General features: G+C 34.8%; 1 protein-coding gene across 1 annotated transcript; it reads right to left on the bottom strand.

Moving 5' to 3' along the window:
* Positions 1-16,419: 16,419 nt before the first annotated feature.
* LOC131641805 (putative FBD-associated F-box protein At5g22720) lies at positions 16,420-18,710 on the bottom strand. The gene is made up of 2 exons (XM_058912112.1): positions 17,405-18,710; positions 16,420-16,828 (listed from the first exon to the last, which is right to left on the bottom strand). Exon 1 carries the CDS (start codon positions 18,617-18,619, stop codon positions 17,417-17,419), a length of 1,203 nt encoding a protein of 400 aa, XP_058768095.1. The 5' UTR covers positions 18,620-18,710; the 3' UTR covers positions 16,420-16,828; positions 17,405-17,416.
* Between the last annotated feature and the right edge of the window lie 5,411 nt (positions 18,711-24,121).

Below are 24,121 nucleotides of genomic sequence, written 5' to 3'. Positions count from 1 at the left end.
TCAGCCTTGGTGTAGCCTTTGTCCAGAACTCTTAATCTAGCAGTTAGTGTTTGAAATCTTGAGAACATCTTCTCAATATTTTCATCATCCTCCATCTTGAAGGCTTCATATTTCTGGATTAATGCAAGAGCTTTGGTCTCCTTGACTTGAGCATTTCCTTCATGGGTCATTTTCAATGACTCATATATATCATAGGCAGTTTCCCTGTTAGATATCTTCTCATACTCGGCATGAGAGATAGCATTCAGCAAAACAGTCCTACATTTATGATGATTTTTGAATTGCTTCTTTTGATCATCATTCATTTCTTGTCTTTTAAGCCTTACGCCAGTAGCTTTCACTGGATGTTTGTAACCATCCATCAGAAGATCCCATAAGTCACCATCTAGACCAAGGAAGTAACTTTCAAGTTTATCTTTCCAGTATTCAAAGTTTTCACCATCAAATACTGGTGGTCTAGTATAACCATTGTTACCATTTCCATTGTGTTTCTCAGCTGAGCTAGATGTAGATGTATTTGTTGGATCTTCACAGCCATCTTTTACTGAAGCGTTTTTCTCTTCCTGAATCTTTTCTAAACACGGTTAAGTGCTTGCACCTTAGAACCGGCGCTCTGATGCCAACTGAAGGATAGAAAAACACTTAGAAAGGGGGGGTTTGAATAAGTGTAGCTTTAAAACTTTTAAGATAAAAACAATTTGCACAATGATTTTTATCCTGGTTCGTTGTTAAATAAACTACTCCAGTCCACCCCCTTGGAGTGATTTACCTCAACTGAGGATTTAATCCACTAATCACACAAGGAACAATCTGCTTAGATACCCTCTAAGACTTTCTAGAGTATATTGATCAACAACTTGATCACTATAGTTCTTACAACTTAATGTAAAGAAATTCTTTTAAGAGTTACAATGCTTCTTATAAAGCTATTATCACAACTGTGATTTTCTCTTAAGTTTAAGCTTAGTCTCACTAAAATATTACAACAACAATGTAGTGAGTTTGATGATGAAGTTTGATAGCGTTTGATTTGAACAGAGTATGTGCAAGTTGATTCAGAGTTCGTAATTCATAGATCGTAACCTTGCTTCTCATCAGAACTTCATATTTATAGGCGTTTGAGAAGATGACTGTTGGGAGCATTTAATGCTTTGCGTAATCCGTACAGCATTGCATTTAATGTTTCACTCTTTTGTCAACTACCTCGAGCCTTGCTTTCACTGTGTCTACTGACGTTTCCTTTAATAGCTTCTAACGCTCCTTTTGTCAGTCAGCGTAGCCTGCCATCTTGTACTTGCTTCTGATCTGATGTTTGTGTAAACAACGTTTGAATATCATCAGAGTCAGACAGCTTGGTGCAGAGCATCTTCTTGTCTTCTGACCTTGAAGTGCTTCTGAGTGTGATACCATGAGAACTTCAGTGCTTCTGCTTCTAATCTCAAGTTCTTCTAATGCTTCCATAGACCCATGTTCTGATTCTGCTTGACCATCTTCTGATGTCTTTCCAAACCATGTTCTGATGTTGCATGCTGAACCTTCAGAGTCAGTGCTTCTTGCGCTGATTTTGTGCATACTCTTTATATATTTCCTGAAATGGAAATTGCATAGTATTTGAGTACCACATTATCTCATACAAAATTCATATACATTGTTATCATCAAAACTAAGAATATTGATCAGAACAAATCTTGTTCTAACATACATAATGCTTAAATTTATCAAATTTATATGTTGATTTTGGTGGTTATTGAGAATAACATTGATTGTCTTGTATGCAATATTTCATTTGTGATTGATAAATGCTATCTGAATGATATTTATAAATATGATAATGTGGTGATGTTGTGGCAACATAATCGTAATATTAATGTTGCGTTCAGGGTGAAATTATGTATGATGTGATTGTTTCATTTGTGTTGAAACATGACAACATTATACTCTGTGTGGCTTTCGGTGAGTATGTTGTGATGATATTGTTCATCTTGATTGGTGTTGATGAATAATATGCTAGTTGTGATGCATGCATTCATAATCATATTTATGGATGTATCCCGATGGTGTTTGGATCAGTGGAAGCTAATTCCCATTGTGTGGAATTATTAATTTGGTGATGGTCGTAACCCGGTGGTGTTTGGATCGGTGAGATGGGTTAATCCCATTATTTGGTACCACATGCATAGTGTCTCATTGCATTAGTATGTATGTTTATTATAACATGAGTGGAAGAACTCCAGTGTTATAATGTGATGATGTGACTTATGTTTGATTGTATTTGTAAATTGTTGGATGAACATTCTAAAATCTAGAATATGTTGCAATAGGTTTAACAATTATTTATGATATTTTGTTTTTTATGAACTCATAATGTAAGTTAATTTGTGAATATGTCTCACCCTTACTGTTGATCATTTTCAGATTAAGGAGTAGCAGATTTTGTGCTTGGTGAGGATAGCTCGTAAAGCTAATCCGTTTAGTTTCAGTCGTGTCGTGTGTCATGCTCAGGTCTTGTAACACTGGGGAACGTTCTTTATTTTAGAGTTATTTAACAAACTCTTATTTTTGGTTGTTTGAATAAATTTGGTTGAATTAAGAGTCGGTGACTCTTTGGTGTTGGTAACCAATGTTAACATTATTCAATTTTGTTGAAATTCTATTCCGTTGCGTTAAACATGTTTTTGGTGAATAATGTTGAATTATGTTCCTCGGAAAAGCTTGACAAATGGTTTTAAAATTTTATTAAGGATTTGTAGCATCATTTTTGCATGTTTTGCTCTGAAATTATTTTGTATTCCGCATGGGATTAGACGGGTGTTACAATAGTGTTATCAGAGCATGGTAAGCCAGTTGGCCAGGTTACTAATGAGTTTATTCCCTTTGGTATGCGACATGTGTATGAAACATTGTGGGTACTCTGTGTGTTCCTAGTTGTTTGTCTATAAAGGTGGGATTGAAACAAGTGGGGGAGAAGTTGTTCTACGTGTGACATTATGCTTAGGTAATTTTGGGCATAAGATAGAGGATGTTATTGCAATTGGGTAACGATGGTTTATGATACCATTATGGATGTCATCTACCTATTGACAAATTGAGGAACTGATCACCCTTAATCTCTTGTTAATAGTAGACAGGATCGTATTGGATGGGATAGGTTTGTCTTGCCAACTTGATAGTTTGTAAAGGGATGAGTCTAAGCAAGATGTTGTTGTGTTATTGGCTTTGATGGCAACCTTGGATGTTCATGATAAGAGAACAAATGAAGAATTCCCAATAATTTGCGATTTTGCATAGGTATTTCTTTAGGGTGTAAGTGATTTACCGTTGGAATGTGAAGGGGGTTTGCGATCGACTTAGTTCTTGGAACTAGTCTTGTTTCGATGGATCCATATCGGATGTCAGCTTCTGAGTCGAAAGGGTTGAAGAGTCAACTTGAGGATTTATTTGGGAAATGTTTATTCGTCCGAGTGTTTTGCCGTGGGGTGCGCCTATTTTGTTGGTCAAGAAAAATGAAAGTTATACGAGGTTGTGTGTTGATTATAGACAACTCAACAAGGTGACAATTAAGAATAAATATCCACTTCTAAAGATTGATGATGGATCAGTTGGTAGGGGCACGTGTGTTCAGTAGATAGATTTGAGGTCTGGGTATCATCAAATTTGTGTGGAAGATATTCAGAAAATTGCTTTTAGAATGAGGTATGGACACTATGAGTATTCTATTATGCCTTTCGGTGTGACTAATGCACCTAGTGTATTCATAGAGTATATGAATAGAATATTTCATGAATATCTTGATAAGTTTGTGGTTGTGTTTATCGATGAGATTTTGATCTATTTCGAGAGTGAAGATGGTCACGCTGAGCATTTGAGGATTGTTTTATCAGTGTTGAAAGAGAAGAAATTGTTTGCTAAATTTTCTAAGTGTGAATTTTGGTTGAAAGAAGTGAGTTTCCTTGGACATGTAATTTTAAGTGAAGGTATTTCGGTTGATCCTTTGAAGATTGATGTTGTATCTCAATGGGAAACTCCTAAGTCTGTTTTTGAGATTAGAAGTTTTCTTGGTTTGGCTGGTTATTATTGTAAGTTCAATGAGGGATTTTCTAAGTTGTCGTTACCGTTGACGCAGTTGACTAGGAAAGGTCAAGCTTTTATTTGGACTTTGAAATGTGAAGCTAATTTTCAAGGGCTTAAGAGAAGATTGGAAAGTGCTCCTATTTTGATTTTGCTGGATCCTTGGAACCACTTGTTGTGTATTGTGACGCTTTGTTGATGGGCTTGAGAGGTGTGTTGATTCAAAAAGGACAAGTAGTAGCTTATGCTTCGAGACAACTTAAAGTTCATGAAAGGAATTATCCGACTCATGATTTAGAGTTGGCAGTTGTGGTCTTTGTGTTGAAATTATAGAGACATTATCTGTATGGTTCGAGATTTGAGGTATTTAGTGATCACAAGAGTCTAAAGTACCTATTTGATCAGAAAGAGTTTAATATGAGACAAAGGAGGTGGTTAGAATTCCTTAAAGCGAGTCAGAAATCTGATATTGGTTTAGTTGATAGGTTGACTTTGATCAACCAAGGCAAGGGAGGTGATTTCGAAACTGATGGGAACGGTATAATGAAGTTTGGTGATCGAGTTTGTGTTCCTGATGTTGCTGAGATTAGGAAGAGTATTCTTGAAGAAGGACACCGTAGTGGATTGAGTATTCATCATGGTGCTACCAAGATGTATCACGATTTGAAAAAGTTGTTTTGGTGGCCTGGAATAAAGAAGGTAATTGCCGAGTTTGTTTATTCTTGTTTAACTTGCTAGAAGTCAAAGATCGAGCATCAGAAGCCGTATGGAGTTATGAAACCGTTGTTTATTCCTGAGTAGAAATGGGATAGCATATCTATGGATTTTTTTCTGGTTTACCGAAGACAGTTAAAAACTGTGAAGCTATTTGGGTTATTGTGGTTGACAAAGTGTGCTCATTTTATACCGATGAGGATGGATTATCCGATGGAGAAGTTAGCTCAGTTGTATATTGAGAAGATAATTAGTCTACAGGGTATTCCTTTGATTATTGTGTCTAACAGAGATCCAAGATTTACATCTAAATTATGGGAAGGTTTGCATAAGGCTTTGGGTACTAAGTTGAGATTGAGTTCTGCTTATCATCCGCAGACTGATGGTAAGACTGAGAGGACAACTCAGTTATCGGAAGATCTTTTGCGTTCTTATGTGTTAGAGAAAGGTGGTGCTTGGGATAGTTATCTACCTTTGATTGAGTTTACTTACAACAACAATTTTCATTCGAGTATTGGTATGGCTCTGTTTGAGGCTTTGTATGATAGGTGGTGTAGGACGCCATTATGCTGGTATGAATCTAGTGAGAGTGTTGTGATTGGACCGGAGATTGTTCAACAAACTACAGAAAAGATTAAGATGATTCAGGAGAAGATGAAAGCTTCTCAGATTCGTCAGAAGAGTTACCACGATAAGTGGAGGAGAACACTTGAGTTTCAAGAGGAAGATCATGTGTTTCTGAGGGTTACTCCTATGACTGTTGTTGGTCGAGCTCTGAAGTCAAAGAAGTTGACGCCGCGTTTTAGTGGTTCGTTTCAGATTACGAAAAGAGTAGGAGAGAAGGCATATCGTATTGCTTTACCACCGACGCTTGCGAATTTGCACGATGTGTTTCATGTGCCTCAGTTGAGGAGATATATTGCAGACCCTTCTCATGTGATCTAAGTGGACGATGTACATGTGAGAGACAACCTGACAGTTGAGGCATTTCCTATGAGGATTGAAGATCGAGAGTTGAAGCAACTGCGGGGTAAAGAGATAGCATTGGTCAAAGTAGCTTGAGGAGGACTAGCAGGTGGTAATGTTACCTGGGAGCTGGAGAGTCAGATGAAGGACTATTATGCTTAGCTCTTTACTTGAGGTATGTTTTCGAGGACGAAAACTCTTTTAGTGAGGGAGAGTTGTAACACCCCATAATTTCCATTATTTTATTTAATGAGAATTTAAATTATTAATTGTATTAATTGGAGTTTTTGTGATTTATTGGAAAATTATGAAAAATAAAGTAATTGGGCCTAGTGTGATAATTAGTAAAGGGGAGGTGTAAGCAAATGGGCCTTGCTAAGTTAGTTTTTATTTTTCATATAGTAAAGGAATTTGGGAAAGAAAAGAAAATAGAGGAGCAAAGAAAAGAAAGGAGAAGAATCAAGCATACATGTGATAAGTGCCAAAATGTAATTATTTTGTGTTTGTAAATAGTGGCACTTATCGATACTTTTGTTAATACCGTTTGAATAATTCTCCATTTTTGTGTATATTTGTATCATTTGTATTTTGTTACGTTTTCGCGTAAATAAATACCGCTTGATAGTTTTATTGTCTTTTTGTAGGTATTTATACCTGTTGAGGGCGCTTAGCGCGCTTTTGTGGCACTTAGTACGGTATGACAGAAATTTTGGGGCTTAGCACGGTTTTTTGGCGCTCAACGTGCTCTGGCGGTTTAAGAAAAATAAAGGACAGCGCGCTTAGCGCGGTAGGCGTGCTTAGCGCGGTCTGCGATTTTCAATTTTTGTATTTATAGCTTAGAACATAATTTTTTAGGTTTTTATCATCCATTTCCCCCTTGGAATGGCTCTGATCCATTTTTGATAGTTTAGAGGCTTAGAAAACACCATTGGGTGCTACATCATGTGGATTGGCTATGGATTTGTCTCGATTGCCTTGACACGGTGAGAGTTTCCGGTTCATCTTCTTTTTTCCCTATGTTTCATTCCACTGAAGGGTTTTGTATGTATATTTCTACTCTTATTGTATGTATATTTGTTGATCTTGGGATCGTTTATATATTCACTTTATAGATCATCATTGTTGTTGTTCTTGATCTTTTTGCTTAAATGCTCTGGATTTATGTTGTTGTAGAAATAAATATCATAGATCTTGATTAGGAATGATAACTGTTAGTTTCTAGATTTCAGACATGGATTTAGGGATAACAATCGTAATGGGTATCGAGTTAATGCCTCCGTGTTGTTTGTGTCGGTTGACACATCGCTGATGTGAATAGTGCGGTTGAGCTTTTGTCAGTGTTTCAGACATGGACACTGATGTGGCATCTCGAACTGGTGCCTGGTGACTTTGATGCGTATTGTGAGTGTGTTGCGATAAGATCTTCAGATTTAAGTATTTGACGGGTAGAACGAAATACAATTCTATAACTATTTCTCTTAGACTATTAAGATTGTTTATTTTCTTTTATTTACCTTTCCCGTATTTACCTTTTCGCAAACCCAATCATGAAACTTAGAACGCGAGAACATTGAACGACCGTTTTTCTCTACCAATCTCTGTGGACTACGATACGATATAACCTATATCACTCGGTAATAAATAATATCTATTACTTTTTGCTTGCCGCTTTACCGCTTCAGCAAAATGGCGCCGTTTCAGGGATTGGTTTTGAGATTAATCGCATTGTGATGGTTTCACGTTTTAAGTTTCGTAAATATGTCCATATCGTATATTTTGTGCATATTCTCATACTTGTGTATTTTTGTATATTTATACATGTTTATGTTTTCATACTTGTACATGTTTGTGTGTTTGATTTTGTTCCTCTTTACTTTTGCTATTTAGCAAGGTGAAGTTGGCTAAACAAATTGAACTCGGATAGTTTGTAAACTCTAAATCTTCACTTTTCAATTTGTTTAGCCATTTAAGGATTTTGTAAATATTGTGTTTTATGTATATTGTGTTTTTTACACATACTTGTATATACTTTTGCTTTTGATTTGTTTGTTAAGTGTTTGGGCAGAACGTTTTCTTTAGGTTGCGTTTGAGGCAAAAGCATAGGCGTACTGCGAGGAAGTTACTTACCATTCGCGAAACAATAAAAGGCGTCGAGCTAACGACATAAAACGAGCGCTTGTTGGGAGGCACCCAAATGGTTTTATTTTTCTGTTTTTCTGTAAATGAGTAGTGTATGTGTTAAGTGGAGGCCGCACTAGAAATTCTGGTTTTCTGGTTTTTCTGATGTAGCGTGCTCACCGCGCTTAGCATGGTCTTCTATTTTTGGCCAGTAAATCTTTTTGATTATTCACTCGGCTCACTTTTTCCCACTTCCATCAAGGCCTTATAGTGAATTAATTATTAGTAATATGTTTTAAATCTTTTGTTGTTGTTTAGACTCAAATTTTGGCCCAATTACTTGAAGTCGCATTTGGTAATTCTTCAATTTTGATTGATTCAACATGACAATTGTGCGGTAATGATTGTTCGAATTTGTACATAGCAAAGTACTCGTTTATCACTTTCTATAGCATAACATGTTTAGGAGACTTTTCATTTGTACAAATTTCATATTGCTCATTCTTTTTACATAACTTGCTCATGACTTGAATTACATTAGTTTTCTCTTTTTACCATAAATGTGAGGTGGTTTCCATTGTGTACATATGCGAGAGACCGACATTTCTTGTTTTAACTGGATATCATTATGTTTAATCTATCATTTGTATTGATTTTGTGAATGCACGAAAGTGATCAAGGCACTTGTTTGATTTTGAGCACAACTACCATAACCAAATGTCAATTCACCTTGTGAGTGTGTGACCATTAGTAACCCTTTGAGCCTTTTTGTCAATATCCATATCTTTTTTGCTTAATGATTGTCTATGAGCATTTGGTTTTCAATTGTGATTAGATGTTGATTATTTGTTTTCTTGAACCCTCAACTATGATTTATAGTTTGAATTTTTACCCTGCCCTTGAAAGTAGGGGGTATTCTTATTATGATGATAGTTGTATTCAAGTTGGGGAAAGGATGGTTTCTTACTTATATTGTGGTTGGTATGAGGGTGTGAAAAGAGAAAGAAAAGAAAAAGAAAAAAATATGTGAAAAGAAAAGAAAAGAAAAAGAAAGAAAGAAAAAAGAGAAAAAAGTTTGAAAAAGAAAAGAACAAAAAGAGTTTGGAATAAGATTTGTGTTAATAAGTATTGTGTTTGGTGTGAAACTTGTGATGAAGAAAGTTGTATTGGAATTGTATTGTTTGAAACTTTGTGGAAGTAATTACTCCCTTAGGTTTAGACAAGTTTTTGTTTCGATTAGCTTTAGGACTTGTCACTTATTTGTTAACCGAGCTGCATTACAACCTTTAAAGCCCTTGTGATTCATGTCGTTTCATTTTCGATACTATTTTTGGATGAGTTCATAATTTTGTCTATTGCTTGCAAGTTTGTCGGGTGTGTCTCAAAGTCCTCATCTTTCAGTGTTTTTCATCTACCGATGAATTTTTACTATGTGTGGTTCGTGATTGAGCTTGTTTTGTTTTAGAATGTTTTTTTTATGAATTTTCTACTTAGGATTCGTTCATTTTCATGTTGTCGTTGTAGGATTGTGGTAAGTATTTAATTTGTTTGTACGTTTTTGTTTGAACTGTATAATTGCTTTAATTTTCCAAATCTTATTGATTCTTGATTCTTTGGATTTTTACTTTTGCAATTTGAGTGTTTGACCTTGTTTGAGGACAAACAAATTCAAGTTGGGGAGAGTTTGATAAGTTCCAAAATGTAGTTATTTTGTGTTTGTAAATACTGGCACTTATCGATACTTTTGTTAATACCGTTTGAATAATTCCTCATTTTTGTGTATATTTGTATCGTTTGTGTTTTGTTATAAATTCGAGTAAATATATACCGCTTGATAGTTTTGTTGTCTTTTTGAAGGTATTTATGCGTGTTCGAAGCTTCGAGGAATAAAGTGTCGAAGACACAGCTGCGAACACGTTTTTGAAGAAATAAATTTTTTTATCCTGTTGAGGGCTCTTAGCGCGCTTTTTTGGCGCTTAGCGCGGTTTGGCAGAAAGTTTGGGGCTTAGCGCGGTTTCTTGGCGCTCAGCGCGCTCTGGCGGTTTAAGAAAAATAAAGGACAGCGCGCTTAGCGCGGTAGGCGTGCTTAGTGCGGTCTGCGATTTTCAGTTTTTGTATTTATAGCTTAGAACAGAATTCTTTAGGTTTTTATCATCCATTTCCCTCTTGGGATGACTCTGATCCATTTTTTATAGTTTAGAGGCTTAGGAAACACCATTGGGTGCTACATCATGTGGATGGACTATGGATTTGTCTCGATTGCCTTGACATGGTGAGAGTTTCTGGTTCATCTTCTTTCTTCCCTATGTTTCATTCTAATGCTGGGTTTTGTATGTATATTTCTACTCTTATTGTATGTACATTTGTTGATCTTGGGATAATTTATATATTCACTTTACAAATCATCATTGTTGTTGTTCTTGATCTTTTTGCTTAAATGCTCTGGATTTATGTTGTTGTAGAAATAAATATCATAGATCTTAGTTAGGAATGATAACTGTTAGTTTCTAGATTTGAGACATGGATTTAGGGATAACAATCGTAATGAGTATCGAGTTTAATGCCTCCGTGTTGTTTGTGTCGGTTGAGACATCGCTGATGTGAATAGTGCAGTTGAGCTTTCGTCGGTGTTTCAGACATGGACACTGATGTGGCATCTCGAATTGGTGCCTGGTGACTTTGGTGCGTATTGTGAGTGTGTTGCGATAAGATCTTCAAATTTAAGTATTCGACGGGTAGAACGAAATACAATTCCATAACTATTTCTCTTAGACTATTAAGATTGTTTATTTTCTTTTATTCACTTTTTCCGCATTTACCTTTCCGCAAACCCAATCATGAAACTTAGAACGCGAGAACATTGAACGGCAGTTTTTCTCTAACAATCTCTGTGGACTACGATACAATATAACCTATATCACCCAGTAATAACAAATACCTGTTACTTTTTGCTTGCCGCTTTACCGCTCCAGCAATGTGAAAAGTAGAAGAAGAGGAACTCTCAAGATATTTGGCTAAGGTAAGGGATAACTAATTCCTTTTAGCCCATATTATCAGTTTATGAATGATAGAATTGATTAGGTGTATTCTTTGTCCCAATTGAATGTATTAGAGATTTTGATTAGGTGTATTTTTTGTCCCAACAGAACATTATTAAGATTTGGAACTCCTGAACAGTCCAGTGTTCAAGTTCCTATAATTTTTCCTTTGGAGGCATCTCCATAAGTTGCATTCCTGGAAGGGCAAGGTTTTATACCTACTAATAGATCTTTGTTATAGGTCATATGCCTTGAACATCCACTGTCAAAATACCATTCTTCCTTGGCCAACTCTCTTACTGATGTATGTGCCATGAGGCTAGTAGTAGCACTTTTGGGAACCCAATGTTGCATGTTTTTGTTATTGACTCCATCCTTATCAACCTTAAGGTAGGGTCCAGACTTTGGAAACCCGTGCAATTTGAAATAGAAAGGCCTTATGTGTTCAGGTCTTCCACAGTGATGACACCTTCTATGTTGGAACTTGTTCTTGGTGTGAGCAGTTCTTCTCTTGCCATGATATTGAGGTTTTTGATTTGACATCTTGGAACTTGACTTAGGGCGAGAGTGGTCTGCACTAGGAGTTTTATTCTTTGTGAGTCCTAACCCCCTCATGTCTCCTGTCATTCTTCCCATTTGAATAATTTCATCTAATGATTTAGTTCCATTATTTAACATTCTTAGAGCTTTGTGAACTCTATTAAGTTCAGGTTTCAGAGAACCTACTTCTTATTCCAATCCAGAGATGGTTTGTAGGAGCCCTCTCTTTTCTGCCTTCACGATATTTATGGACTCTTTTTTCCTCTGGTTGAGTTTTGAACTTTTGAAAAATAGCTCTTCATATGATGCAGCTAGTTTATAATAGGATAGATCTTTACCATTAGAATCTTATCATCCCCCACCTACCTGTCAAGGCTTTTACGGACTTGGCATATTCCTTCATATGATCACTCTCAGTGACCTTTTTGTTCTTAGACTTAGCGGGTCTCTCTTTTTGTTAAGATACGTAGGACATTCGATTTTACAGTGTCCAAACCCCTCGCACACGAGACACTGTGGCTCCTTCCCTTGAGAGTACACCATAACCTTCCTGGCTTGTCTACTAAGCTGAGCTATAGCATTGGCTAAATTTATTCATGTCTTTGATTTATATTACTTTTCTTCATCATCATAGATGACTTCAAAGGCTATGCTCTTGTTCTTCAATTATGATCTTTCTTTGATACTTAGCTCAAAAGTCTGTAGAGATCCAACAAGTTCGTCTAGTTTTAACTGTTTGATGTCTTGGCTTTCCTCTATGGCTATGACTTTCATGTCAAATCTCCTGGGAAGAGATCTCAACATTTTTCTCACCAACTTAGATTCAGGAATCCTCTCTCCCAAGGAAGTTGATGCATTTGCTAGCTCAAGGACATTCATATGAAAGTCATGAATGCTTTTATCTTCTTGCATCTTTAGGTGCTCAAATTTGGCCGTTAGTAGCTAAAGTCTTGATATCTTTAATTTGGATGTCCCTTCATGAGCAGTTTTAATAATTTCCCATGCATCCTTAGCTGATTCACACGTGCTCACTAGCCTAAAGATGTTCTTGTCAATTGCACTGAATATGGCATTCAGAGCCTTAGAATTGGCAAGTGCAAGTTCACCGTCTTCTTGGTGAAGGATAGAAAAACACTTAGAAAGGGGGGTTTGAATAAGTGTGACTTCAAAAACTTATAAGATAAAAACAATTAACACAATTATTTTTATCCTGGTTCGTTGTTAACGAAACTACTCCAGTCCACCCCCTTAGAGTGATTTACCTCAACTAAGAATTTAATCCACTAATCTAACTGATTACAATGGCTATCCACTTAGAGACCTTCTAAGTCTTCTAGACTCTACAGATCACAACTTGATCACTCTAGAAACCTTTTACAAACAATGTAAAATAATATTTACAAGAGTAAGATTGCTTCTAATAAGGCCGTAATCACAACAGTGATATTTCTCTTAAGTTCTAAGCTTAACACTCACTAAATATTACAAGAGTTTGTGAGGTTGAAGATGAAGTTCGTGAGATTTGATTTTGACAACGTTTCAGTATTATGCACAAGTGTTCTACTTTTCTTCTGATCAGAACTTCTATTTATAGGCACTGAGAGGAAATGGCCGTTGGGAGCATTTAATGCTTTGCATGAATAGTACATCTCTGCATTTAATGTTTCACACTTTTGTCAACTACCTCGAGCCTTGCTTTTCCTGCTTTTACTGACTTTGCCTTTTGTAGCTTCTAACGTTCCTTTTGTCAGTCATAGATTAGACGTTTCAGTATTTCATCTTGTACTTTCTTCTAGACACATATTTTGTATATAACAACGTTTGAATATCAGAGTCAACAGCTTGGTGCAGAGCATCTTCTTGTCTTCTGACTTTGAAGAGCTTGAGCGTGATACCATCAGAACTTCAGAGATTGTTCTTCTGACTTTCATTCTTCTGATGCTTTCAGTTCATGTTCTGATTCTGCTTGATCATCTTCTGATGTCTTGCCAGAGCATGTTTTGATGTAGCCATCCAGAACCTTCTGAGTCAGTTGCTTCTGAGCGCTGATTTGTTCATACTCTTTATATATTTCCTGAAATGGAAAATGCAAAGGATTAGAGTACCACATTATCTTATACAAAATTCATATATAATGTTATCATCAAAACATAGAATATTGATCAGAACAAACCTTGTTCTAACACTTGGTTCCAGTCTACCTCGGGCTTTAGCACATTCGTGAGTTGTTTGTCGGCTCCCACAATAACAGGATGTGTCCACCCTTTCAGCACTACCTTCAAAACTTTGATATCTATAGATTTCGAGAAAGCCACCATGCAAGGTTTTCAATTGTCATAATTGTCATAATGAGTATGACGTGTGCAGACTATTTTAAATTGTGTCGAGAAATTACTAAAAACGACATCTTTTTTTCATCAGATGATCGAAAGTGGCATTTTTGGAGGGCATATGTTAACCTAAAAATTCTAGCTGAAGAATTCAACAAGGAATGATAACAACCTTGCAGAGAAATGACTAAGCATGGAAACACCCAAAATTCGACACACTTCCCATGTCGACCAAGAGGGTTCGATTATGGAGGTGAGAATGGTTTAGAAGAATCTCAAGAACAGATCCACAAGATTAGGATCACTCTCTCTTCAAAATATGTTCAAAATATCGAAAAGGGTTATACATAGCAAACCTTCAACAAAGTGTCGAGTTTGACACATCAACTAGATGTTGGAAACTTAGTATATTTTCAGGCTAAGAGTCAGATAAACCAAGGATGTCTTGAAAATGTTTAAGAAATAATTCAGAAACTCTCGATTGGAGCAGTTAGGAGTTTTTAAGGGCAGTTATTAGAATGATAGTGGTTTTCTCACCAATTTAAGGCTAAAGACGTATGAAAGTAAATCAAGAGTTTGAAATCCACGAAAAGGGATATATGTCGATTACTGGAGAACTAATCATTGTCGACGTTTATCATTTAGAGTAGTATATAATGCAGGCTCATGCATGTAAGCTGGGTCACAAAAATCTCATTTGTTCTCTATAGAACTAAAATATCCAAGTTACAGAGCGAAACAGTTTATGATAAATGTATGAGTTTGCGTCCTTTATTTTACCCTTTTAAGTCTTTTGAATTCAAAGCATTGACGTTAAACGTCATTCACGTTGTTTATTGTGTATGATCTTTATCCAAAGTTTATTGTTTACATCCAGTTATTTATTGTTCAAACATTTAAATCCAAATCACACACACTTTTCATTGTATCTTTCCTTTGCGTAAATTGTATTGAGATTTTTTGAGTTAAACTCTTAAGTGAACAAAAATCGTGATTGTTTACTAAAAACACCAGTAAATAGTGGCAAAGTAACTTTGATCAATTCAACCCTAAGTATCCTTCCACTATATTTCTTCTCCTTTTATAAAGCACCAAAAAGCACATCGAAAGAATTACAAAGAGTTCAAATAAACATCTTGTGGGGATCCACTACTGAATCAATAAAGACATGTTGGGTAGGTCGGAGTCAGGTTTGTGCACCTAATGGGCGGTCTTGGCGGGAAAGAGCTAGAAATCTTTAACTTATCACTCATAAATAAATGGAAGTGGCGCATATTAACGGATCATAACACATTATGGTGGGACCTCTTGAAATTCAAATATGGACCTCTACAACAAAATATCCTAGATGCTCTTAATGCAGCCAACAGGAGAGGTGAATCAACTTGGTGGAAAGATATCATACTCGCGAGCACTTCAACAACACCAGAAGAATCATGGTTATCCAATAACATTCGATGTAATTTTGGAAATGGAACAAAAATCGACTTCTAGATCGATAGGTGGCTGGGAGAAGAAACATTTGTTGCATTGTTTCCAACCCTTCATGCAAACAGATCCGAAAACCGCTACAAGGTAATAAAAAATTGGCAATGGGAAAATGACAAGTGGAGTTGACTCTTATGCAACGTGGACATAATTTCATAGGAGGGTCTACAAGAATTTTCGAAAATTAAAGCAATACTAGATGGAGTAACACCATTGAAAATCAAGGATTCTTGGAGCTGGACACCAAACAGAGTCAAGCTCGTGCAGGGAGGTGAGAAGCTCTATATATATTGTTTCTATGTCAAAGATGAGATCCCCTTTCAACCTTAGGGTTGAGGTATTTATAGAATTTTTTGAGCCTGGATCCCAGACTCCTAAAAAATAGCAATAGCCTCTCATCAAGTGTCGGAATGGGACAATTAATCCCCTATTATTAAGGAGAGCGCAATTAATTACCTTTGACTCCTTCCCACATTCTCAGGCTTCAAGAGAGCTACCCATGGAGTGGACGTCATGTCTAATAAACAGACGATCGATCTAATAGATGGGCGATCAGAAGATGCTATAGGTATCGTTCGCCTTCCACATCACCCTTTCGGAGCCCTTTAGAAATATACCAATACACAATTATTATTCTTGACATATAATTATGATGGCTCCAACAAAATCAACACAAGCATAAGTAAAATCAACAACAAGCTCCTCAAAATCACCATGCGAGACGGAGCTATGTAATAATCAGCAAAGATCTTCAAATTCAATTATAGATTTCAGAGCTACTGATGAAATTTTAATCCCATTACTAAATATATAAGTAGAATGTTCAGGAATTTAAGTAAGATACTTCACATCCAATGCGAACAATTATTTCTACAGAAAGCTCAGTCAACAGTTTCATAATACTAGTTAGCACTAAACTACTATCTAGGGAATGTATATTGCAAGCAGCAGGTGCTTTTTCTTGTAACAAAATAACCAGTATAAAGAAGTTGGCAGGCTAACAAAACGTTGGTCTTAATTTTATGATGCATTGTTCAATTTCTTGGAATCAACAAATTAAAAGAATCATACTATAGTTACTATGTTTTTGCCGGGGATTTTCTATTTACATCCCAATTCTCAATGCAAGTTCGTTAGAATAACTGTTCTACTCTTACTTCAGTTAAGATATATACAATTCATATAGATGAGTTATGCTTCTGATTTCTCTTCAAGGATGAGTTCTCATATGGAGATTTCATCAATCAGAGGGTTATAATATATAGATATCTCTTACAATCTTGTATCAAAACAGATTCAGAGAGCCGATCCCCTACAATATTGTATCCAAACAGATTCTATGGCTACTTTCAAGAAATTCCTTCTTATAGCTACCTGTGTTTTACAAACTTATATGTTTCCTGGCAATCTCAAACACTATATGGTACCTCAAAAGCAAGTAAAGCATAGGAGAGGGTTCAACTATTCCATAATTTCTTAACAACTTCTGATGGTACTTTCTACATCAACTTCTTCATATCCAATCCCATTTTTACAAACTTTGAGCAACCTTTACATTCTTTTCTACTGCAATGCAAAACAGTTGTAAAATACAATCAGTATACATTCTGAAAAAGAAATTCCAAAATGCATTATATTGCTCATTAATCAAAGAACAAAAAGTAGAGAATTAAATTGTAAGGACCAAGACCCTGCAGTAATGAACATGATGAGAAATTACCACAGCTTCTGTTGCCTTAGTTCAATCAACTCATATGAGATTCTAAAGAAATAATCGATAATAGCAGTGTTATGTGTGATACCAGTAACACCGGAAGCGGCCTTGCCGGAAAATCCGCATCACGCCGCGATATCGGCCGCTACAGCCACTATTAACAACATAAGTTGAAACTACTATCAATCAGTTGCCTAGTTTGACGGAGAGACATAAGAATTATGCAGTAAAAATAAAATACTAACTAAAGTTGTTTATTCTGATCCCCAAATCTGTCCACAAAATTTCAAAGTTAATACCAAACTGAATTATTATTTCAATTATATTAGATTACCAATTATGTCCATAAATATAATTGATATTGCAAGAAAAAGTAATAATAGATAGTATACATAAAGTATCTTTTAAAAGTATAATACACATTACACCTTTTGGATCATCTAATTAATGATGTGAAATTTTGCAGAAGGTGAATTTTGAAGCAAAAATCCAATTATTTCACTAGGTATGGATAAAGATTGTTCTTTCAATTCTTCGGTTAATTTGGCAACTTCTTCCTGTGATCTGGCGGCGGGATTTTGGGCTAATTTGGCATTAATCAATAACTCAGATAAAGTAAATGAAAGTCCTTTCTCTTTTATTATCAATGTCTTCAACTTGCGCAAGGAATTGAGTTTAACCTTGCATACATCAGGAAATAAGGAGAGAACGTGAAGACTAGTAGAATACAGCGCCAATGATTTGATATCAGCAAGTTCTTGAAACAAGTTGAGTAGAGCCGAGGGAGCTTCTGCGTAATTCACTATTTTATCCAAGTAAATCTCCATGTGTTTAAGAGAACCGAGATGGCTCCGACGCACTATCTGAAACGGAGTGCCGATAGAAACAAAAGTAGAGAGACTTGGGGTAGATAGCTCAATTTTGCAATGGACCCGGGGATTAGAATACTTTTGTATGACTAATCCATCAAGGGTGGTACTTGATATGCATAGATTTTGTGTACCCAAAATATCAAAGTGACAAATAAGCAATCTATTCAATTTGGGAAAAGTTGAAAAATAATCAACTCCACCATGAAAGGCCACAAAACCTATATTCAAGTAAGTCAATGATGGCATATTGAGAGAGTCTGGAAATAATATTTTACCACGACGACATCTAGGGTTTCTAGGGTTTTTAGGAGGGACATAAAAGTTAAGAGAGGTTAAACCGTGGTATGAAGCGATACAAGACGGAAAGACTTCAATATCACATTTGACACTCATTCGTAATTGCTTGACATTGTGTGAGACGGCATAATCTAATATCGAATTGAAGAGATCAGGATCCAGGCCGACGTCGAGGTGGGAAACTAGGCCGCCGTTGTGGCGAAAATCGAGTGTGTGCAGTGAAGTGGAGGGATCGCGATAGCAATGACGGAGAATATTAGTGACAAATGTGATGAAATTGTCGAAATTGTCGAAGTCTGAAGAAAATAGGGTAAGTGTGGGAAGATACTTCCAAAGATTGACCCATCTTTTGGATAAAACGCACGTCTGAACAACTTGTTTGGCATTCAAAAAAGAGAATATGTGAAGAACAAGAGAATCGGGTATATTGCTCAGCCTGTCCTCTGCACTATCATTTAGTTTCAGAGTCTTCATATCTCACAATTTCTGATTCAATAACCAGATTTGATCATATATATACATAGAAGAATTTCGGCGAGAATCTCTATTGATTCTGCTGCGAAAATCATGCTTCAGATCCACAAATATTTTGCTTGCTATCTGGCCCAACTAATGACCTAGATCTTCTAGTGATTTTGGGTTTTTTTTTTTCTCTCTTTAAATTACTAACTAAGCTATTCATTCACCGCTTCAAAAAAATTTTTTTATATATAATTTTTTATCTCTTCATTTAAAAAATCATATATTTAAAATATTTGATTTAATTTTTATTATTTTAAAAATAATAAAGTTTGTTTTATTATTTGATTTTATTCTTTTTTTAAAATTCTCATTTATTTATATGTTTTAAAATTTTGAAAACAATAAAATTTATTTGATTATTTAATCATTATATTAGTCATGTTGGTGTTAAATTTTGTGAAAATATTTTAAGATTGTCATATCTAACAATCTAATTGTTATTATATAAAATTTATAAATTTTATACTTTGACCATTATTATAAGTAAATATTCCTTTTTTTTAAAATTCTTTCTATAATGAATGTATTTGATTTTTTACGTAGAAAAGATACATTCATTAACCTAAAAATAATAGACCAACAAATTTATTACTATTTATAATCAAACACTTTAATCACCCTTTAAATCACACTTGAAATCCCAAATAGACCAATAAGTTTGAAAAGGAACGAATACTTACCTCTATTATTCATTTTTCGTTTATACAATTTCCTCGCCGGCCTTTCTAACTTTTTTTTTAGAAGATTGAATAGAGATTTGAGTGTTTTTTAGTTTGTTAATTAATTCAATCTTTTATGGTACTTTATTTAATTTTTGTCGGTTTTCGTTACTCAATCAGATTTAGTTTTGATTTAGTCTATTAGATGCTTTTAACTTAGGTTGCTTGCTTTATATATATATATATATATATATATTCTCCGTTATTAAGTATAAATATTCAAAAAGTAACAAAAAAAATTCTTTTCCTTCACATATTCAAAAAGAACAAAAACATGTAATTTTTTAATTAGACTTATTTTCTCAATTAATCAAAAAATTAATAAATAAATAAATAAAAGATAGCTAACCAATCAAACCTTTTTCATATAACTTAATAAAAAAAACAAGATCTTTGAGTCTCCGCTGAGTGAGTAAGCATATATGTTTATCGCTCAAATGTGACCTTACATCGTTCCATAAAAATAACTAACCAAACACTTTCAAACTTCGTAGAATCGGATTTTCGCATCCTTTGATGAGAGATACATAGGCACACGGTTGTGAAATCAAGGCGAGTCCACTAGCTCTTTTCCCTTTTTAATCTTTGTAAATACCCATTCCTTTGTAAATAAAGCAATTAAGCAAGAAGTGATTAAGCAAACAAACCATAGCAACCAAGAACAAAGGGGCCAGCGACCAAGAACGCAGCACCTAATACTCTAAAATTAGTTATTAACAATAAGAGTTTCCGACAACGGCGCCAATTTGATTGGCTATCATGTTTGGGTCAAAATCGAGTAATTAAAACAGTAGTAGGGAAGTGACACTCGAGTAGTCGTATCACAAGGACTCTTGTATAATTTTTAACTTACTGAAAATGATTAGGGGGTTTGTTTCGATGTAGAAAATAATTAACAGAAAGTGATTATAAAATAAATGATTATGAAATAAGCTAATTTGTTGATTTCATTCCTACCTATCAACGATTATTATAACTTCATTGTCCTATGTGGATCATATTGTTGTTCGATCACAATATCAATTAACAAGCGCAAACGATATTATAAGAATTATGTCCTAGTTTCTAAATTAAGCAATCGGCTAAGAATAAAGCAAATTAACGAATTAAACATACAGTAACACACAATCAAATTTAGGGAACATAAATCAGTTGAACCAAACAAAACTAGTCTATGATAAATCAGATTAAGCAAATGATAAACACATTATAAAATTGAAAGGAATAGAAATTAAATTGTAAAGTTATATTAATCTCAAAGTAACAAAAAGCGACCAGTTCTCCATAAGTTACAACCGCCTAATAAAAAATTAGTAAACAACGAATAGTATGTACTATAGCTGCGACTTTTCGCTTTTATAATACAAGGTAAATCGGGCCAAAATGAAATCCGAACCGAAAATATAAATGAAATTCTAGTATTCAGGTCTCAGATGTCCTAAGAGATGTTGAGACACTGATCTCTAAATAATAGACAATGGTAATATAAAATGTAAACAGTGCAGAAACCTAAAGGAACACAAGTAATTGTTCACCCAGTTCGATGTATAACAACACCTACTTTGTGGGCTACCAAGTCAGGGATAAGTCCACTATAATAGTATCATTTTGAAGTATTATGCAAACAACCTCTGGTTCACACGTAAACAACCTCAGGTTTACTGCCTTCTCGCCTAACCACTACCCCGTAATATACTTCTACCTAAGACTCGCCTGGGCATGAGACCCTTCTCAATCCCCATCAATCACAACCGTGATAATCAATTACAATAATTTAGTAGTCACACTTCAAAGACACACAACCAATTAGTTCTTAAAAGCTTATGAGTAATCAACAAAACATACAAATCAATAACACAGTCATACTCTTCTATCAATATGATATTAAAGAGACTCACAATTAACACAAAACTTCACAAGCCCTAATAAAAACTATAAAGTAAGTTTCACGCCACAATTAGATATGTTGCTTGCTATTTAAAGAAATCTTATGGACTAGATTGGGCCTTCAAATTGTAGTACGGCACTGCAATAAATACTCCAAAATATTCTCCATGAAGATAGGGCTTCATTCATTAGTTTCCTAAATATTATCCATATTTAGAAATTAATCATACATCTTGAAAATAAAGAAAATCTTTGTCATACCCCAAATTTTTATTTTAAGATTCTCTTAATCATTTGCATTTTTGCAATCATTAATCAAGATCACAATCTTAGGCTCCATCTTTAGTGTTGTGCTCACCTCATCTTTAGGGGATCACCAAACATACATATTTGTTTAGCTTGTGAATATTTCTTTGTTATGTTATACTAAACAAAATACAAAAAAAAAATATATCTTTTGTCTTTCAAAACTTTGTGCAAAATAGGTTATTGAATCAAATGCATCCACACCTCTCTTAAAACTAGGGTTTTTGAAGATTAACCCTCAATTAACTGATCATTTATGGAAACTAAATGGATTGAGCTTCAAAAGAGACTTCCTCATCATAAAGTGTCATGTTTGGATCATCTCTCCACTTCATTTAATCAAGTTTATTTTAAGACTATGTGGCTTGATTCATCAAGAAAACTCCATAGGTTCATGTATTTATTTCCATGCATTCTTCAATAAGTTTCATCAATTTATGAGCTTCACAATCAAGTTTGATTCAAGAGAACATCATTTCAATGTCTTATGTTCCTCCTCATGCGTTATCACGCAAGAAAAGTTTAAAGGATTCAAAGTTGATTCAAGAAGTTTGACCTAATTGGATAAGTTCTTAATTCTATGGTCAAAACGGCATAACTCCCCCAATTTTCAACATTTTTGAGTTATTATTTTTGTAAAATAATCTCCTTAACTTCATCAGCAACTTCTCTTCACAAGTCAAAAGGAAATTTTGTGAAGATAATCATCAAGAGTGAGAAGACATCATAAGTCTCCTTTGAAAGTGTAAGGAATTGTGTACCAACTTCAAAAGCAAAATATAGTAATCTTGAGTGACTCTACTTTGATACCTCTTTGATGATCAATAGAAAAATATAAGTTGAAGGTCAAGTATGAAGAGAAAACATAATAGGTCATGGTGAGATGCCTAGGGTTTAAGGCATGTTTGGTGTGCAAAACTGACCTCAAGGTCAATTGGTGCAATTTTCACTTTTTCTTGAATAACTTTTGTATTTAAGCTTATTTTTCCATCCTATACAACTTTCATGTTGAGACTTTTGGCAAATTCAAGCTCTAAGATGAACTTTTGGCATATGCATCAAGGTGTTTGATGAAATGACTCCGAGCAAATGCCTTGTTTTTGTCCAAGTTACCAAGTCCATATATCATGATTCATGGAACCAATACAGTTAATTATTTTTTGTATCATGTTCATCATAATGAGAATATCATTTGGCTCAAAGAAAAATGGAAAATGCATGACCCACTTTTGAGAAACCCTAATTCAAAGTTGTGTACTCAAAGAGGTCAAAAACTTAGACATTTTAAGTATGGAAGCAGTCTTTTTTACCAACTTTGAGGACATGTAATTTTGTGCTCAAGTGTCCGAATGAAATCTTTCCAAGCACATTGTAAAGCTTGAAATATCCTCATTTCAAAGCTATCAAGATTATGTCATAAAGCCTCCTAGATTGAATATCCCATTGATTTGAAGTTGGTACCTTGACTCCGAAGTAAACTCATGATCAGCTTAGCCAATCTCCAAATTACTTGATTTTAATCCAATGTGGCACACGTTTTTGCTTCTGAACGTGATTAGCTACTTCCTAGAAGTGATTTAGTGCATTTTCAAAGCTTGGTGCAAGTTACACATGGATATGTTATGTTCATTTGGATCTTATGCTTGGTATTGTGCTTGCTTGGTTATGGTTTAAGTCCAAAGGATGAGAAATCTACATAGACTCTTTAATGTCAAGTGCCGGCTTCTTGTTTGGTTAGATTGTTCTTGTCCTTAGTTTTTACTTTATGCTTTAGGATAGTCTCTTCATCTTCTCCAATCTTCTTTAATTTTCAAAATTTCTCCCTCTATTTCAAAATCTTCTTATGTTTGCAAACTTCCTTTAAAAAAACCTTTCTTAAAAATATCTTTTGCACTTAGTGGCTCTTCTTTCAAAATTTTAGACATGATTAATTGTTATGGTGAGATGTAATACCCAAGATCTTGATATTGATTGATATGATGGAACATTTTCCACTTGAAAGAGTTAGTGGCATACTTGTTGATTTATCCAAGTTGGAGCCCTTTTTCATTTGTGATGCAAAGAGTCCATTTGTTCTCATGTTCAAGATAATTGTTTTATCTAGTTTTAAATTTAATTGTTTTCCTTTTAAGTGGAACTACATTTTCTCTGACTTCTCCATTGCATTGAGGAGGTATGTAGGCACAAGATGTTATGTCTTTCCTAGTATAGTTTTAAAATTAACAAACAAACTCTTCCTTTTACACACAATTTATGTTAACACATAGATTTATAAAAAGGTTCCTGTGGAGTACCATAGATGTAGGGGGTGCTAACACATTCCCCTTACATAATCAACACTCGTACCTAAGATTTCTGCTTTTTGTTATTTTTTATTTAAAAACTTATTTAGGTTTATTTCTCTCTTTTCTCTTTTCCTTTGGAAATAATAAAACGTGGTGGTGACTTTCGCTCTTTTCCCTTTTCCTTTGATCTCAATTTTTCCCCGCTACAAGTGGCAAAGTAGGATTGTAGCATCATCAATTATTTTATGTATATAATA

Source organism: Vicia villosa, unplaced genomic scaffold, assembly GCF_029867415.1.
Source record: "Vicia villosa cultivar HV-30 ecotype Madison, WI unplaced genomic scaffold, Vvil1.0 ctg.004105F_1_1, whole genome shotgun sequence".
NCBI lineage: Eukaryota > Viridiplantae > Streptophyta > Magnoliopsida > Fabales > Fabaceae > Vicia > Vicia villosa.
This window is presented reverse-complemented; position numbering and strand designations above follow the sequence as displayed.